General features: G+C 41.2%; 2 protein-coding genes across 3 annotated transcripts in view; both read right to left on the bottom strand.

The window, feature by feature from the left end:
• cacna2d4 (calcium voltage-gated channel auxiliary subunit alpha2delta 4) overlaps positions 1 to 7,708 on the bottom strand; it is a 177,337-nt gene extending 169,629 nt beyond the window's left edge. Inside the window, exons 1-2 of the mRNA XM_033038369.1 lie at positions 7,556 to 7,708; positions 7,244 to 7,305 (exon numbers count right to left, since the gene is read on the bottom strand). Of these exons, the coding sequence (XP_032894260.1) occupies positions 7,244 to 7,305; positions 7,556 to 7,708 (215 nt within the window). The remainder of the gene's footprint in view (positions 1 to 7,243; positions 7,306 to 7,555) is intronic.
• Positions 7,709 to 9,524: 1,816 nt separating this feature from the next.
• dcp1b (decapping mRNA 1B) overlaps positions 9,525 to 18,712 on the bottom strand; it is a 48,891-nt gene continuing 39,703 nt past the window's right edge. For both annotated transcript variants that reach the window (XM_033037509.1, XM_033037511.1), the window contains 2 exons: positions 11,580 to 11,837; positions 9,525 to 9,931 (listed from right to left, as the gene is read on the bottom strand). In XM_033037509.1, coding sequence (XP_032893400.1) covers positions 9,857 to 9,931; positions 11,580 to 11,837 — 333 coding nt within the window. In that variant the 3' untranslated portion in view covers positions 9,525 to 9,856. The remainder of the gene's footprint in view (positions 9,932 to 11,579; positions 11,838 to 18,712) is intronic.

The following is an 18,712-nucleotide window of genomic DNA, read 5'->3' as shown; positions in this document are numbered from 1 at the left end:
GCCTTTAAGATTAATACAATCTGTAATAAAATGATATCAAATGCTTACGTTTCAATTGGTATCCTACTCTGGGTTTTGACTGAATAAGGGAGACAGCAGCAAAAGCAGATAATCCACGAGGTAACTTGTAGCCTTGAATTGTTCCCGAAACACCAGTTGAAATAAAGCAGCATCCTCTTTTTCCCATCAAAGTAAAATAAACGAAGTAAAGAAAGGACAATCCACCTTGACTTCACAGAAAGTTGCGGAGAGGTTGTTCAAATCTTTGCAGGCTGGCTTGAAGTAGTGGGTGCCTTTACAAGGAAGGCTGTTCCAATGTTAAATTTTCCTTGCCCGGCATTTCAGTCACGAACATTATAACAAGCGCAGAAGAAATAAAGATCATCTGTGTGTCGTCACACAATCCACGACCCAGGCAGCATCCATCCCTTTCCACTGCAACAGAGATGAAACAGAAATCACATTTGCTGGGTCCTGACCTAACAAGAATTGTGTCTATGCTCCAAGACACAATGAACTCGGGATGTGGGTCGCAGACCGAGTTAAAAGATGAGAGAGAAATTGTGCAGCATCACAGCTGGTGTATAATCCATCCAGATTTAATCCTTAAATGGCTGCAGATTTATGATGGCCGTAGTACTGGGGGATGGGACGGGTCATTCTGATTTCTGGAGCCAGCCCTGCCTATCCAGTCAGGGTTACAGAAAAATAAGTCTCAGTAATGTTTTAATTAATGAGATATTTGTATCCTGCTTGCTGTGTTCCTCAGTTAAACAAAATCAACTGTACAAGGCAGTGAAATAATGTTTATGGATGCCTGTGCCTATCATATCACTAGTTTGTTCTATGAAACAATCAGTTGTAAGCTATCAACCTTTAAATCAGACTAGGGATCAGATACAACTTGATATGGCAGCAATTATCAAAGTATTAAAAACATTTATTAACGATGAAAAAAATACAGTTGTACAGAGAATGTAATATGTTAACATAATTTTTGTACCACTGTATTGCACTTACTTTTAATAAGTAAATTAAATTTTTTTTTTTTTTTAAAAGATGAAAAATACCCGCTACTATCCCTGACTTTTCACTTAGGCCTGTTTCTTTTGAAGTTGTATCAGGCTTGAAAATCTTTGGGTTTTAATGCTGGTTGTTGCTCAGTGTGGTTAGGGTTAGGGTTATTGTGTTAGCAGGAAGGCACCAAGCCTCTAAGGGGCCAACCTCTGCCACCTATCTCCCCTTAACGAGGGGAGGTAATCTAGGCTTCCCTCCAAATCCAAATAATATTTTCCTAAATATCTGCATCAGGAAAAGTTTGAAGAATTCTGGCATCTAGACCACTGCTCTGGATTGTATTTCCGTCTCTGGTATGGTCCACTTCTGTACACATAATGGGCAGCAGCATCTATCTCATACTGTGGAATGCTCTGCCTCAGAGGGCGGTGGAGGCAGGTTCTCTGGATGCTTTCAAGAGAGAGCCAGATAGGACTTAAAAATAGCGGAGTCAGGGGATATGGGGAGAAGGCAGGAATGGGGTACTGATTGGGGATAATCAGCCACGATCACATTGAATGGAGGTGCTGGCTCGAATGACCAAATGGCCTACCCCTGCACCTATTGTCTATTGTCTAGAGACTTCCATTCCAAAACTGTCCTAAGTAAAGGAAAATTTTACTCCAGGATCATCAATTTGCTGCTGAGTACCTTGCATTGCACAAATCCTTGGGCACTCCACACAAAAGGAAGTCCCATTGAACCTAATGCATGATAGAATGAAGACCCAGTGCCACCCCAAGGAGCTCTATAGGTATCACTTCTAGTTTTCCTTTCGTTGAAAGGTTTTTGTGCAGATGCATCTTCTTTTATGACCAATCTGGTCTCATCTCACATTATAATTATCCAACCTTTGTCCCACATTATTCCTCAATGCTGCAGCCTAGATTTAAAAAGTAACAGAAGGGTTTTGAAATAAAGTTTCAAAATGCAATGGTACAGCTATTTTTTCAATTCTCTTTATGAATAGAAGCTGTTCAGAGTCCGCCTCTATTTTTAGCCTGATACTAACAATATCAGGGTAGCTATAGTCAAATTGCTGGGACTATACTAATGAGACGTGTGAAATGTTACTGCAGTTTTTTCTGTTCATTGTTCCCTATTTTAAACAGATCAAAGAATGACTGCATTGCATTTTAGTAGGATGAATGAGGATAGGTATATTAATTACAGATGTGTCTGCAACATTTAGTTTATTACAGATGAAGTCAACTAAGTCTGCTTTGACCCTACAGGAAACATGTCAATTACCCTCAATCTCAAATTCAGAGCAAAGGTTGAAAATTCACACCTTTCAGAACTCCTTGGAGGTGGTCACCAAGAAGGCATTGAAATCTATGTAATCATCAATAATGCTTTTAACTTTACGATATGACCTTCTCTGAAAATGTGCAATTCTTGCTTTCTCTTACGCAGACTGACGTCGCGAAGGGAGTGTTTCCAGAACTGCAGATGCTGGAAAAATCGAAGGTTGACAAAAAATGCTGGAGAAACTCAATGGGTGAGGCAGCATCTCTGCAGAGAAGGAATAGGCGACGTTTCGGGTCTTCCAGCATTTTTTGTCTACCTTTGATTTTTCCAGCATCTGCAGTTCCTTCTTAAATGCTCACTTCACAAGGGTGTTTGCAGAACTCACTGGCCTGAGCTTTTGGGAGAGGTTGGGCAGGCTTGGACTTTATTCCTTGGAGCACAGGAGGCTGTGTGATCTTATGGAGGTGTATAAAATCATGGAGGTGATAGGGTGAATGCAGGGTTTCTTTCCCAGGGCAAGGGAATCAAGAACTAGAGGGCATATATTTAAGGTGAGAGGCGGAAAAACTAATGGAAAGATGATAAATATAATTTTGTCCCAGTGGACGATCCTTCATAATGAAGCAGTCATTCCAAAACAATGTATAATGATGGATGATATATGCTACTGAGAGGTTAATAAATGTGACACCAGTAACTTGTTTTTTCTAGGGAACTGTATTTTATGTATTTGGGTAAAATATGGTAACAGGTAGTATGGAGCCAATTCACCAATAAATGTAGTTTACCCAGGCCTTTTTGTTTGATTCCAAATAAAAAAAGCAGGAAGTGCTTATCTTCCTTTTTAAATCTGTGGGGTTGTTTGATTGAAACAGCAAACACAGCCTTACCGATGTATTCTGGAACCTTCGTCAGTCCTCGACTCCCTCAAACCTTGCTGCTCACTTTTCTCCCTAAGAGTGGCCCGCTCTTGCCAGCATCGTTTTCAACCTTAGGGCAGACTCATCTGCATTTATTTTTTCCCTTAATTCATTTTAGAAACTTGATGGAATATACTCGTGCCACATTGTGATCTGAAGATGCAGCCTCACTAGCCAGCTTCACGTCTTGAAAAGTGAACCTCTTAAAAGTTCTCAAATCATCTTTTGCTTCCGTCAAGGAATTTATACAATGGTATATGGACACAGTGATATGTTCTGTAGTCATGCCTGTTCTGTTGTGCTGAAGCAAAGCAAGCATTTCATTGTCCTATCAGGGACACATGACAATAAACTCTCTTGAATCTTGGTGATTTTATTTATCACATTTTCAAGACACCAGCTGTGTCCAAATGCATTCTAACTGTGGCCAAAAAAGATACAGTATTTAGTTGCCGAAACAACGAATTACAGATGCAGGTTTACAAAGAAAGACAGGAATGCTGGTGTAACTTGGCGGGTCAGGCAGCATCTCTGAAGACTATGGATAAGCAACATTTTGGGTTGGGACCCTTGTTCAGACTAGTTAGTAGTGCAGGAATAAGTCAGATTGGCCTGGTGGCTGCTGCATACCCTGCCCCAGGTGAAAGATTGCTCATCCCACAAATACTCTCACAATTTTTCTCCTACGAATGCAGCACTGCAACGCGGCATCGAAATATGAGGTCAGGTGGGTAAAGGAAGCATCTGGTCAACATTGACCCTTGTTTGAGGAAGGTTAAGCAGAAAGGTAGGACAAGACGTTGATCAGTCATGCATCATGCTGCATGTTAAAATAATCATCTAATGCAATAGCGTTACATGACTGGTGATTCTTGAGTGACTTCTCATTGTTGAATGATAGTGGACTTCATTCATTTTAAATGCTTACCCCTCACTGTAATGCTCAATCTGCTGAATGCCAATTCGATAATGTATTGTGTCTGATACTCAGCTGCTGTAACATCGATGCTGAGCTCCCTACAATATTAATCAGCACTAGTACAACAGATCTGGAGCCGACATGTGGAAACATTATTTTTCTGCACAGATCACTGCTGTTTAAGCAAGGTGCCACTCCACGGACAATTTAGAGCTTTTGCAGCAATACATTTACATCATCCTGTCAGGGAATGATTCATTGATGTGTTCCACTCTGCACAGATAGAAATGTACAGGAGGACCTGTGGGGATTTTAAGTGCATCTGAGGTTTCCTGGATGATTATTGGTGTTCAGGATTGTAATGTGAAGATTGTCATTTGACTCGCATTTAAGTATTTTTATCTTGCAGATTGCTTGTGAAAATCATCTCTTAATTAGAGTCCCTTGTATCCTTTGTGGCCAATAGCTGCCTTCTCTATTCAGCTGGGATGCGAGGCATCTAAGTGGTGTACACAGGCACTTCCCTGGAGATTGTCTGCTTTTTAATGTTCTCCAGGGTTTGCCTCACGGCTCTTAACTCCAGGTCCCTTTGTGCATCTTCCTCAGGCACCAAAAGCTACATTTAATTCGCATGGTTGTGTAATATGATGCAGATGATATAAATCTCCATATTTATATGGCACATGGGTAGAGTTGCTGCCTTACAGCACGAGAGACCTGGGTTCAATCCTGACTATAGGTGCTCTCTGTATGGAATTTGTACGTTCTCTCTGTGACCACGTGGGTTTTCTTCGGTTTCTTCGGTTTCTTCTCACATTCCAAAGATGTGCAGGTGTTTATAGGTAAATTGGCTTCTGTACATGTTTAAGAAGGAACTGCAGATGCTGGAAAATCGAAGGTAGACAAAAGTGCTGGAGAAACTCAGCGGGTGCAGCAGAAATGTTACCTATTTCCTTCGCAGCATCTATGGAGCGAAGGAAATAGGCAACTATGGAGCGAAGGAAATAGGCAACGTTTCGGCCCGAAACCCTTCCGGGTTTCGGCCCGAAACGTTGCCTATTTCCTTTACGGTTTCGGCCCGAAACGTTGCCTATTTTCTTCGCTCCATAGATGCTGCTGCACCTGCTGAGTTTCTCCAGCTCTTTTGTCTACCTTTGGCTTCTGTACATTGTCCCTAGTGTTAGGGGTGGAACTAGAAGATGGGTGATCATTGGTTGGCGCAGGCCTGGTGGGCCAAAGGATCTGTTTCTACGTTGTATCCCGAAACTAAATCTGCGGTAAAGGCGCCTTAAGACCTCAATATTTCATCCTTAGATCAATGGATTTTCTATTATTTGCGCGATGCTTGTAACTTCACTCAATTGCTGTTATCAGTCGTGTGTGAGGAGCCAGGAAAGTATAGGGAAGCACTGGTTCAACAAGGTCCATCTGATAAGTGCCACTGGGCATTTCCAGTGGTGCAGAATGTCTCAATGAAAGATATGCAGTTGTTTTTAGGAAACAGAAATCGTCAAAAAAAAAGTCCCCCTCATGATCATTAAGAACTTCATGTTGAGGGTGTGAAAATGTTTCAGTCATTAATAAAAGTCCAAGAGATTAAAGGGAGCCCGAGTAGGCATGTGCGCAGTCAACATCACTGGGAAGCCAGAGTAGGCATGTGCGCAGTCAACAGCAGTCTACATCACTGGGAAGCCAGCAATGCTGGAAAATCCTGGTGTACCAAGATGCCAACTAGCCCTCATTGAAATCAAAGTGAACAAAATAATATATTCCTGAATATAGTGGCTAAAGAATTTAGTTTCAGATTAATTAATTATCTTATACACTCGGGTGCAATGAAATTCCTTGATCCTGTGAAGCTCGTACTGTACACACGGTGATGATAAACACGAGTGCAAAGTAGCAGAATGGCATAAGGTTATATGTGATGGGAGAAGAATTAGGCCATCCGGCCCAGCAAGTCTACGCGGTTTAATCATGGCCGATCTATCTCTCCCCATTCTCCTGCCTTCTCCCCATAACCCCCGCACTAATCAAGAATCTATCCATCTCTGCCATAAAAAATATCCATTGTTGGCCTCTACAGCCTTCCGTGGCAAAGAATTCCACAGACTCGCCACCCTCCGACTAAAGAAATTCCTCCTCATCTCCTCCCCAAAGGAACGTCCTTTAATTCTGAGGCTACAATCTTTGGTCCTACTCTCCCACTAATGGAAACATCCTCTCCACATCCACTCTATACAAGCCTTTCACTATTTGGTACGTTTCAATGAGGTTCCCCCCCCTCATTCTTCTAAACTCCAGCGAGTACAGCTGGTGGCACAGCGGTAGAGTTGCTGCCTTACAGCGAATGCAGCGCCGGAGACTGGAGACGGGTGCGGTCTGTACGGAGTTTGTACATTCGTGGGTTTTCTGTGTGGGTTTTCTCCGAGATCTTCAGTTTCCTCCCACACTCCAAAGACGTACAGGTTTATAGGTTAATTGGCTTGGTAAATATAAAAAATTGTCCCTAGTGGGTGTAGGGTAGTGCTAGTGTGCGGGGATCGCTGGCCGGCACGGACCTGGTGGGCCGCGCTGTATCTCTAAACTAAACTAAGCTACAGGCCCAGTGCCGTCAAACCCTCATCGTATGTTAACCCACTCATTCCTGGGTTCATTCTTGTAAACCTCCTCTGTACCTTCTCCAGAGCCAGCACATCCTTGCTCAGAAATGGTGCCCAAAATTGCTCGCAATACCCCAAATGTGGCCTGACCATCGCCTTCTAGAGACTCAGCATTACATCCCTGTTATGCTGTAATGCATAAGGTTGTAGTGCAAAATAATTTTAAAGTACAATAACAGAATAACCAAATGCGGTAGAGATGTTACAGCACCTCTGGAATGTGCTGCAACATCGGAGCCGATCGGTTCAGGAAACAGACAGCAGAGGGCAAGAATCTATTTTTAAGTCTGGGCGCCTGAGATATGGTCCACTATGAAGATGGATTAGAAGGGTGACGAGCCTGTGATGGACGGGTTGGACTCTGTGATGGGCTGTGCTCAGCACTCTGCAGATTCAGTCAGTCGAGAATAGAGACGTTGCTCCCCTCAGAATACCTTCTGTAGCGCCTCTGCAGAAGTTTGAGAGAATTCTCGTAGACATGCCAAACCTCAGATGCCTAAGAAAGAAAATATGCTGATGTGTTTTCTTGATCACTGCATCAGTGTGAAGGGACCAGGTTAAGGCTGCTCATGATCTGGATGCCTAGGTTGTCTAGAGCAGCTGCGTAGATGTGGACAGGGTTGTTCATCCCTGTGCTTCTTTCGGTCTACGACCAACACTTTTGTTTTGCTGATGTTAAAGGCTAAGGACTAGTTATTGCCCTGACCCCACAACATTGCATTCTTGACCTCTTTCCTATTCTTTGCCTCACCATTGTTGTAGATCTGGCTGACAACACTGGTATCATCAAGCTGGAAGACTGAGTTGGCATTGTACTTGATCATAGCATCATGGGCATACAGGAAGTAGAACAAGGGACTAATGACACAAACCTGAGGGGCGCACTGCTGAGTGAGCATCAGAGTGCAGGAAATGTTATGGCCAATTCTAACCAACCGAGGTTTGCTGATCAAGTTGCAGATGTAGGCCCCAAGCCTTGGTCTGGGAGTTTGGTAATGAACTTTCTCAGTATCTGATGTAGTAGTGAGCAACAAAATGGGAAGCCACCAGAGATTTACTGTCTACTATGGCTACTTGGAAAGATATCCCTGGCAAGAAAATTGAGGGTCAACGTAACCTTCACTTCCACAGGGAGAAAGGCTAAGGCCTGAGACCACAATCATGATCTTACAATGAAATGTGTTGAGAGGAACTGCAGATGCTGGTTTTAACTGAAGACAGACACAAGGAAATGCCGTATGATCATTGGGTACCACCTTGGATGATAACCTTGGAAAACCGATGTCAGCAAATAATTTCTTTATCAGGCAGTTCCAGGTAGAATACAGTATCTCTGAAGAGTTTTTGGGAGTAGGCTCTTTGCAAATTTCCTCATGTACTGAGTGGCCAACCATGGAGTAACAATATTACTAGAAACGCATCTATCACACTAGGGCGAAGGACAATACAAGTAGATCCAGTAGTGTCACGACTGAGGCATCTGCTGAATGAATATATTGGGAGATAATTAGTGCATCGTGAAATGCAACATTTTGCCCTGCCAAGTTTGGAAGGTGCATGAGCTGTCCAGTCAACTATCAACCAGCCTAGAGAGGTCCCCTGATTTTAGCAGCCCACTTCTTTAAATTCTAAGAAAAGCAAGAAACGGAACAACGTGTTCAAAGTTCAGGCGAGGCTGTTCCACATTGCAATGTGGGAATCACGGCATCACTTTATGTTGGGTTTAATCAACTGTGTTGATATGGATCATAGTCAAAAGTGCCCAGATCAACTTTATAAGTGGCACCATTTCAATTGAAAAAATTTCACAATATAATTGAGTGGAGGTAGAGTTAAAACTGGATCATACAGCACTGAAAAACTGCTGCCACACAATCCAATTTTTAGATTTATATTCTTACAAGACCATTTGTAAATCCATCATGACACAAATTTGACTTATCTGGCATAGTTCCTATTGTAAGCCTTCCGGGTCCATTTCCTCTAGAGTTGGGACGAGAATGGATTTAAACATAAAAAGCATGGTGCAATGCGAGCACTAACTGCTGTTATTGTACCTTGTATCTTCCGAAGAGTCCACCAGGGACTGACTATACAGGAGGTTGGACAATTTTATGCTGGACAATTTTTTTTACATTTATCAAGCCAATTAACCTACAAACCTGTACGTCTTTGGAATGTGGGAGGAGACCGAAGATCTCGAGGGAAACCAACGCAGGTCACGGGGAGAGCGTACAAACTTCGTACAGACAGCGCCCGTAGTGGCGATTGAACCCGGGTCTCCAGCGCTGCATTTTGCTGTAAGGCAGCAACTCTACCGCTGCACCACCGTGACTGCCCTTCAATTGCCGTATTGCCCGTCAAAAGTGAGCAAGTTATGAAACACTTTTATAAAACAAAGCTATAATATTATTATCTCAAATTCCGATCATTCGATGTTACGAAGAAAGGATGCAGATGCTCTAAAGTGTCTGCAAAGGGTTACTGTGTTCATTCCAAAGAAGTTGAGTTTAAAGGGAAAGAATGGCAAAGCTCTGTTTTTTTTGGAACAGGAAATTAATTGTTAGGTTTACTCCGTGTAGTTTTTTTCAAGTGAAGAGCTTACACAAGATTTACTTCTGTGTAATCATAACGTGGTGAGGGGGGAAAGAAAACTAATAGTGCTACTACTTATTTTCCATTAGACAAGTAAAAGTGAATTCCACTGAACCAACATACGTGTTCTCTGCTGGCACAATGACATTTTATTTGTTCCATGAAAAAATACAACATTAATTTTCCACAAACGGTGGTCTTCAGTTGAACATGGTTCTTTGGGAAATATTAATTCCTCTTTAAATTATCATTAATCATAGTTTAAAATAAGCTTTGTCAGCAGTAAATGTTATCAAGTGTGAAAAGTAGTACTTTCAGGAACTCAATGCAAAGCTAAGTTTCAAAAATAAAACTCTTAAAAAAATAGCAATAACTTCTTTAGTAATGTACCATCTGATTATCTTCACCAAAATATATCAACATTTTCATCTTGTAACCAATTTTTTTTGGATTTACTTCTCTGCTGCAGTATTTGTCTGGCTCATGAGATAAGTTTCATAAATGAAATTCACAAAATTGGGATCATTCTGAAATACAAAATTACAAAAAACACGCATTAGAGGATATCCAAAGTTGAATGTTTAAAGGAAGATACAAAATAAATTGTGTTCATTTCTTATTGATTAATAACCGGCAAATAGCACAGACCCAGAAAATCATACATGCAAGCCAAAATAATAAATGAACCGATCAAAAATTGATTGATAGACCTCATTAAATGCCGGGAAATTAAGATATTGCCCCATCTTTTGTAAGTTTCCATGAGATTAATGTCAAACAAATATTTGTATTTGCTATTGTAAAGGAGTTTCTCCAATCTACTCCTACAATTGAATAGGTAATCAATGATCAACATAGAAACATAGAAATTAGGTGCAGGAGTAGGCCATTCGGCCCTTCGAGCCTGCACCGCCATTCAATATGATCATGGCTGATCATCAAACTCAGTATCCCGTACCTGCCTTCTCTCCATACCCTCTGATCCCCTTAGCCACAAGGGCCACATCTAACTCCCTCTTAAATATAACCAATGAACTGGCCTCGACTACCCTCTGTGGCAGAGAGTTCCAGAGATTCACCACTCTCTGTGTGAAAAAAGTTCTTCTCATCTCGGTTTTAAAGGATTTCCCCCTTATCCTTAAGCTGTGACCCCTTGTCCTGGACTTCCCCAACATCGGGAACAATCTTTGTGCATCTAGCCTGTCCAACCCCTTAAGAATTTTGTAAGTTTCTATAAGATCCCCCTCTCAATCTCCTAAATTTTAGAGTATAAACCAAGTCTATCCAGTCTTTCTTCATAAGACAGTCCTGACATCCCAGGAATCAGTCTGGTGAACCTTCTCTGCACTCCCTCTATGGCAATAATGTCCTTCCTCAGATTTGGAGACCAAAACTGTACGCAATACTCCAGGTGTGGTCTCAGCAAGACCATGTACAACTGCAGTAGAACCCCCCTGCTCCTATACTCAAATCATTTTGCTATGAAAGCTAACATACCATTCGCTTTCTTCACTGCCTGCTGCACCTGCATGCCTACTTTCAATGACTGGTGTACCATGACACCCAGGTCTCGCTGCATCTCCCCTTTTCCTAGTCGGCCACCATTTAGATAATAGTCTGCTTTCCTGTTTTTGCCACCAAAATGGATAACATTGATCATGAAGAGTAAAATAGTCATTCTAACACTAAGATTAACCAGTGAACTTTGCCATAATCTTCTAGGTTAATGATTTAACAGTGAATTGGTTATTATGAAACAAGTAATCTTAGCTAAATTCTATTTCACAGGCGATTTGTTTGTGGAATTTGTGGAATTCTCTGCCTCAGAAGGCAGTGGAGGCCAATTCACTGGGTGCATTCAAAAGAGTTAGATAGAGCTCTTTGGGCTGGCGGAATCAAGGGGTACGGGGAGAAAGCAGGAAAGGGGTACGGATTGTGGATGCTCAGCCATGATCACATTGAAGGGCCAAATGGCCTAGTCCTGCACCTATTGTCTATGTATCTATGAAATCTCCAGCACAATCTATTCCAGCTGAAGTGAAATTCACCTGAAAGGTACATTGTGCCCTTAACGTGGGTGCGACAAAATTCCATTTCTCAGCTATCACTTCTGAATTCATTCACAAGTCACTGTCCAATTCTCACTCTAAAAGTTTGAAGTTAAAAGACTTGTACCTTTAACAGGAATAAAAGCGTTGTTTGTAATTGAATCTTGGTAAGCACATTTTGCGCTTTACTTGTTTGCTCTGCAGTCGGTACTGGCGGATGCAGAGAGCTGCGCTGTGGTTTTGGTGCTGGTTTAGCATCACCCTGTGGCAGAGGCATGGCATTGGCATCAATCATTTGCTTGCCCATGGCAGACTGGGAGAACACCATGGGTGACATCAGTAGCGATGGCACCACCGTTGCCGGAATGCGTTGTGGTGAAACTACCTAGTCAGGAAAGGTAACAAAACACACAGTTAAGATACACTAAAATAAAATGTTCAACAATAAATAGTTAATTACCACTTAAATTAACACCGTTTAATAATATGAAAAATTAAGTTATTTTGTAACCAGTTTGCTGACAAATATCTTTTATTGACTTCACCCAATATTTTTAAAGATTTTTTTCCTTTCCAGTTTCTCCTAGTTTGAATATTCTGTTTATTCCCATTGATCTTCCCAAAATTCTGTCATAAGGTCATAAGGGATAGGAGTAGAATTAGGCCATTCTGCCCATCAAGTCCACTCTGCCATTCAATAATGGCTGATCTATCTCTCACTCCTAACCCCATTCTACTGCCTTCCCATAACCTCGGACACCTGTACTAATCAAAATTCTATCTATCTCTACCGTACAAAAAAAACCCAACTGACTTGGCCTTGACAGCCTTCTTTGGCAAAGAATTCCAGAGATTTGCCACCCTCTGACTAAAGAAATTTCTCCTCATCTCCTTCCTAAAAGAACATCCTTTAATTCTGAGGCTATTACCTCTAGTCCTGGACTCTCCCACTTGTAGAAACATCCTCTCCACATCCACTTATGTAAATTTTTATGTAGTTGTTGCTTTTTTGTTATGACTGTATGGCAAACCAAATTCCTCGTATGTTGCAAAACATACTTGGCTAATAAATTACGATTATATTTTATGCGGGGATCAATCACATTGGGAGAAGGGCAATTGGCCAAAGCATATGAAAAAAAGAATAAGGCCACAATTCGAGCACTTTGTACATTTCTTGTCACCCTGTCATGGGAAGGGTCATTAAACTGGAAAGGGTGCAAAATAAGATTTATGAGGATATTGCCGGACTGGGCTAATATCAATTATAAGGAAAGACTGGACAGGCCAGGACTCATTCCCTGGGGTATAGAGGCTGAGGGGTGATTAGCCCTTAGAGATATATAAAACCATGAACGGCATAGATAAGGCGAATGGGCACTTTTCCCCCCCAAAGTAGGAAAGTCTAAAACTAGATGTAGGTGTAAAAGAGGTGGGGGGAGATTTGAAAGGGATCTAAGGCACAGCTTTTTCACAGAGCGTGGTATTTATATGCAATGAGCTATCAGAGAAAGTGGTAGAAGTGGGTTAAATTACGTTTAAAAGACACTTGGCCAGGTACATGGATTGGAACGGTTTGGAGGGATATGGGCCATGCACAGTTGAGTGGAACTAGCTTGGCTAGGCATGGGCAAGTTGGGCTGGAGGGCCTGTTTCTGTGTCGTATAATTCTATGAGTCTAATAGCCTCTAGAGCAATATAGTGCACACAGAAGAAATCATAAGAAAGGGATAGCTCAGATTAAGGAGAATCACAATCATAAGTATATCAGGAGCAACAGGGTAGCCCGAGAAAGAGTGGATCCCCTGAGGAGTAATTAATTATGGACCCAGGTGATATTGGTGAGGTCCTTTAAAATACTTCTTGTGTGTATTTACTAAGGGGAAGGATATCAAAGATAGTTAGTATATGCATACTAGTATTAAGAAGAAGAAAGTGTTAGATGTCGTGGGATGTACATGGGTTAATAAAACCCCAGAGGCTGGATGAGATCTGCCTCAGGTTGGCTTGGGAAGCAACAGTGGATATAGTTCGAGATCTGACGGTGATTTTTGCACCTTTTTAAGCCACAGTTGAGATGCCAGAAAACTGGAGGAAAGCTAATGGTGTTCCTTTATTTAAGAAGGGCAGTATAGATAAGCTAAATAACTACATGCCGATGAACATGTATCGATTGGGAAATTAATGGAGAAAATCTTGATCAGGAATAGTCAGCACGGTATTGTTGGGAAAATCGTGCCCCACTCAGTTGATTAAGGTTTTTTTTTTAATGAGGAAACTAAGAACATGACTGATGAAGGCAGGATGGTAGACATTGTCAGTTAGGCATTTGACAAGGTCCTGTAAGATAAGCTTTAGAATTGCATTATTTAAAGAATATTCTGCTCTGCTACTCAAGAATAGTTAATGTCAATATTACCACGCTATGACTATTAGAAGAGTCATAACATCATCTGTTCATTCCCTCAAGATGCTGCTTTCTTCTTCTTCTTTCATGTGGCGTGCACAGCCTAAAGTTGTTGGACAACTTGTTCTATTTGATCTTCCGTTTGTGCACGTCGAGTTGATTGCATTAGTCGAAACAGGGCGGACCACGTGAAGGTTGCAATCTTCCACCCCAAGATGCTTTATTATCTAAATGGTGGCCGACTAGGAAAAGGGGAGATGCAGCGAGACCTGGGTGTCATGGTACACCAGTCATTGAAAGTAGGCATGCAGGTGCAGCAGGCAGTGAAGAAAGCGAATGGTATGTTAGCTTTCATAGCAAAAGGATTTGAGTATAGGAGCAGGGAGGTTCTACTGCAGTTGTACAGGGTCTTGGTGAGACCACACCTGGAGTATTGCGTACAGTTTTGGTCTCCAAATCTGAGGAAGGACATTATTGCCATAGAGGGAGTGCAGAGAAGGTTCACCAGACTGATTCCTGGGATGTCAGGACTGTCTTATGAAGAAAGACTGGATAGACTTGGTTTATACTCTCTAGAATTTAAGAGATTGAGAGGGGATCTTATAGAAACTTACAAAATTCTTAAGGGGTTGGACAGGCTAGATGCAGGAAGATTGCTCCCGATGTTGGGGAAGTCCAGGACAAGGGGTCACAGCTTAAGGATAAGGGGGAAATCCTTTAAAACCGAGATGAGAAGAACTTTTTTCACACAGAGAGTGGTGAATCTCTGGAACTCCCTGCCACAGAGGGTAGTCGAGGCCAGTTCATTGGCTATATTTAAGAGGGAGTTAGATGTGGCCCTTGTGGCTAAGGGGATCAGAGGGTATGGAGAGAAGGCAGGTACGGGATACTGAGTTGGATGATCAGCCATGATCATATTGAATGGCGGTGCAGGCTCGAAGGGCCGAATGGCCTACTCCTGCACCTATTTTCTATGTTTCTATGCTGCCTGACCCATTGAGTTCCCGCAGCACTTTTCTTTTGCTCAATATTCCAGCATCTGCAGTCTCTTGGATCTCCTTGTCACTACATTATATTATCAGCCACTTAATACAGCTACATCCCTTTTCAGAAAGTGTGGGTCCTTTACATATATTGGTTTCTCACCTATTTTGGTATTGTTAGCAAATCTCGATACAATACTGGATCTCTTCATCAAAATGATTGACTATTTCTAGCGTAGTTGGGGCATGTTGGTTAGCACGGGCGAGTTGTGCTGAAGGGCTTGTTTCCACACCGCGTGTCTGTATGACTCTATCTACACATGCAACGCCATGATATTTTGCACATATTATCACAACATATTATCACATCTACTTCCTCAGAAGATTGAGTATATTTGGTTTGTCGATAAATATTCTATCAAACTTCTACTGCTGTATGGTTAAGAGCATACTGACTGGTTGCATCATGGCCTTGTACGGCAACTTGGAATGCCCAGGAAAGGAGACTGCAGACTGTGGCAGACACAGCCTGGTCCATTACATATACTGATCTTCCCAAAGATCCATAGGATATATAGGAGGCGCTGCCTCAAAAAAGGCTTATAATATCAAAGATCCACATCACCCTGGTCTCGCTCCCATTACACTACCACCATCGTGAAGCAGGTACAGGAGCCTGTAAACTGTGACTACCAGATTCAAGAACAGCTTCTTCCCAGCACCCATCAGGCTCTTGAAGACGGCGCAACACAAAACCTCAGCATCTATTATCTTTAATGGACCATGTTTTTGGTTACATGGTATATGGATAGAAAAGGTTTTAAGGAAAGCACGTGTAAATGGAACCAGCTTAGATGGGCATCTTGGTTGGCCTGGATAAGATGAGCTGAAGGGCCTGTTGTTGTGCCGCAAGACTATGATATCGTCATCTTTCTTGACAATTTTCAATCATCTATTGCTTCGTAGTTTTTCATCTATTACCCAATCTTTCTTCTTTCTCTTTCCAACCAATGGGAAAATGGTTAGTACAGTATTCAGTACAAGGCCACAAATGTTCATGTTCCCCATTCCTACCACTTTGTTTCCTGCAAGAACCACATATCCATTCTCTAATTATCCAATGAATTGGATCCATCTAATTATTGAATTTATCCATTCTGATAAAGTCATCTCCCACTAAGTTTCAGATATGTCCTCCTCTGGCTTCAACAGTGACTTCCCCTCCACTATATATGAGAGAGTTCTCAACCACATTGATTCCCACACCACTGGTCTCTTCCCTTTTCCTCCTACCTAGAACAATGATAGAGCACCCATTGTCCAAATTCTCCACCTCATCATGATTCAGGTTTGAATGAACATTAGCAAATCTCTTTCTGGGGAAACTTTCCTGTACATTTGCAGAAAATGCAACAACTTTCTATTTATTTCCTCCCTTTCAGCTATTCAAAACATTTCTAAATGATGCAACGATTAGTATTAGTATACTGCATTGGATGCTCATGATATGGTCTTTTCTACGTTGGAAAATCAAAAGCAGATTAGGCAACTATTTAGCATCACAGCTCTGTTCTGAATGCAAGGTTCATGTTGCCTGTTACTTTAATTCTCCGTAACTCGGACTTCTCTGATATCAGCCGATAACATTGTATTGAGCTTCAGTAGAAGCTTGAGAACCAACATCTCATCTATTAATTACAACCTGTTTCGCTCAACATTGAATTCATCTATTTCAAAAGCTGTTCCAGTCCTGTCTCCCACATTTACAGTATTAACATCGAAATATAGAAAATAGGTGCAGGAGTGGGCCATTCGGACCTTCGAGCCTGCACCGCCATTCAATATGATCATGGCTGATCATCCAACTCAGTATCCCATACCTGCCTTCTCTCCATACCCCCTGATCCCTTTAGCCACAAGGGCCACATCTAACTCCCTCTTAAATATAGTCAATGAACTGGCCTCAACTACCTTCTGTGGCAGAGAATTCCACAGATTCACCACTCTCTGTGTAAAAAATGATTTTCTCATCTTGGTCCTAAAAGACTTCCCTCTTATCCTTAAACTGTGACCCCTTGTATTCAAAGGTACACAAAATTGCTGGAGGAACTCAGCGGGTGCAGCAGCATCTGCAGCTGCTGCACCCGCTGAGTTCCTCCAGCAATTTTGTGTACCTTCGATATTCCAGCATCTGCAGTTCCCTTTTGAACACCCCTTGTATTCACATTTACTGTTTATTCTGGTACTTTCATTTTCCTTGAGACTACTGCACAGTTACGTTTTCTGATTGGGCTTTACAAGATTAATATTTTCTTTACCTTCAGTCGCTCTGCCTACTCTATACCACATATGCTATATTTGCGTTATCCTGGGGCTAACAATAGGTTTTTGGTATGGTAATGCACTGCCATCTACAGGTATAGTATCATTAGACACATGTCCAATCACTTTTCAAGTAGATAGATTTTCAAATTTGATATTTAAAATGTTGAATATTAGGTTTGGGTTTATTCTTGTCACATGTACTGAGGTTTAGTGCTTTGTTTTGCATGCTATCCATGGATCAGAATTCCCTATCAGTTCAAACCCAAGTACATTAGATAGAGTATAAGGGGAAAATACAGAGTGCAGAATATAGGCTTCAGCATTGTACAACATTAGTTCTTTGGATAAGGTCCAGTGGTCTCAATCGGCGTGAAGGACCGATTAAGTGATATTTACTTTCATTTTCCTTGAGACTACTGCACAATTTTCTGATTGGGCTTTAGAAAATTGGTGAAGGGCCCTCGAGGGGCCAAATGGCCTCCTCCTGCACTTATTTTCTATACAACAAACCAACATCTATATGTAACTTAGTTGCTGGATTCTAAATACATTCTTTCAAAGGAGCCATTCTTAGGAGCTTATTTTATGACTTCAGACTGTGGATCATCTGAAGAACTATCAGATGTTCTAAAGCATTGTTGATCAGAATATTTTGTACTACATTAATTAAACTGACTTTTCTACAATTTTTGAAGAAATTTATGAATAATTATTTTAGTTGTTTTGGCTGTGAAGGTTTTGTATTTGTGTAATATTCCCTGGTGTACAGTGGCAATATAGGAAATTAACATGTAACTAAGACTTAATAACAGGAAAAGAGAAATACAGACATATAGGTTCAAAATGGTGACCTGCAGATGAGTAAATGCATTTAAGATATGAAAAGTCATATGTATGTATATAGTAGAAAAAATATATATTTTGCAGCCAGAATGTAGTGTGGTACTTCATCAAATGTTTTCAATCTTTCAGATCAATTAAACATAAATCATATACCATTATTCATCTTGCTCATTTCATCTCCAAAAATTGTAGAATAAGTTTAGGTGGTGGTAAGAAATATGAAGGATAAAAAGTCACAGAGGGGAGTATTATGTGGACCCTCTCACAGCCTATATAAAAAAAGAATGTGACTTGTAAGATAGGCACTACAATATTCAAAACACAGATTGTAAATAAATCAGAGTTTTTAAGAAGGAGTGTTTTTTGGTAGAGGTGATCTTGGAAATTACTCGATAGAGTGCTTTAGAGATAGTTTGTGGAGCAATGTGTTGAAGAACCAAGGAGTAGAGTATTTTATATCCAGTTCCCATATTGTGAAATTAAACAGGATTCATTCATTACTTCATGGTAAATTATCCCCAAAAAGTGAAAATAAAATGGAAGAATTTCAAATTCAGTTGAAGCCCGGGTTTGCTAAAGTAGACTGCGATCAACAATAGATCATCAACAATAGACATTTAAGGAGAAAGTTCATAAATTTCAACCGACTATTTGTGGCTACCTGTGGAAGTCAAAGATGAAAGAGGGCATGCAAGGTTGCAA

Source organism: Amblyraja radiata, chromosome 19 (assembly GCF_010909765.2).
Source record: "Amblyraja radiata isolate CabotCenter1 chromosome 19, sAmbRad1.1.pri, whole genome shotgun sequence".
In the NCBI taxonomy this organism is placed as follows: Eukaryota; Metazoa; Chordata; class Chondrichthyes; order Rajiformes; family Rajidae; genus Amblyraja; species Amblyraja radiata.
This window is presented reverse-complemented; position numbering and strand designations above follow the sequence as displayed.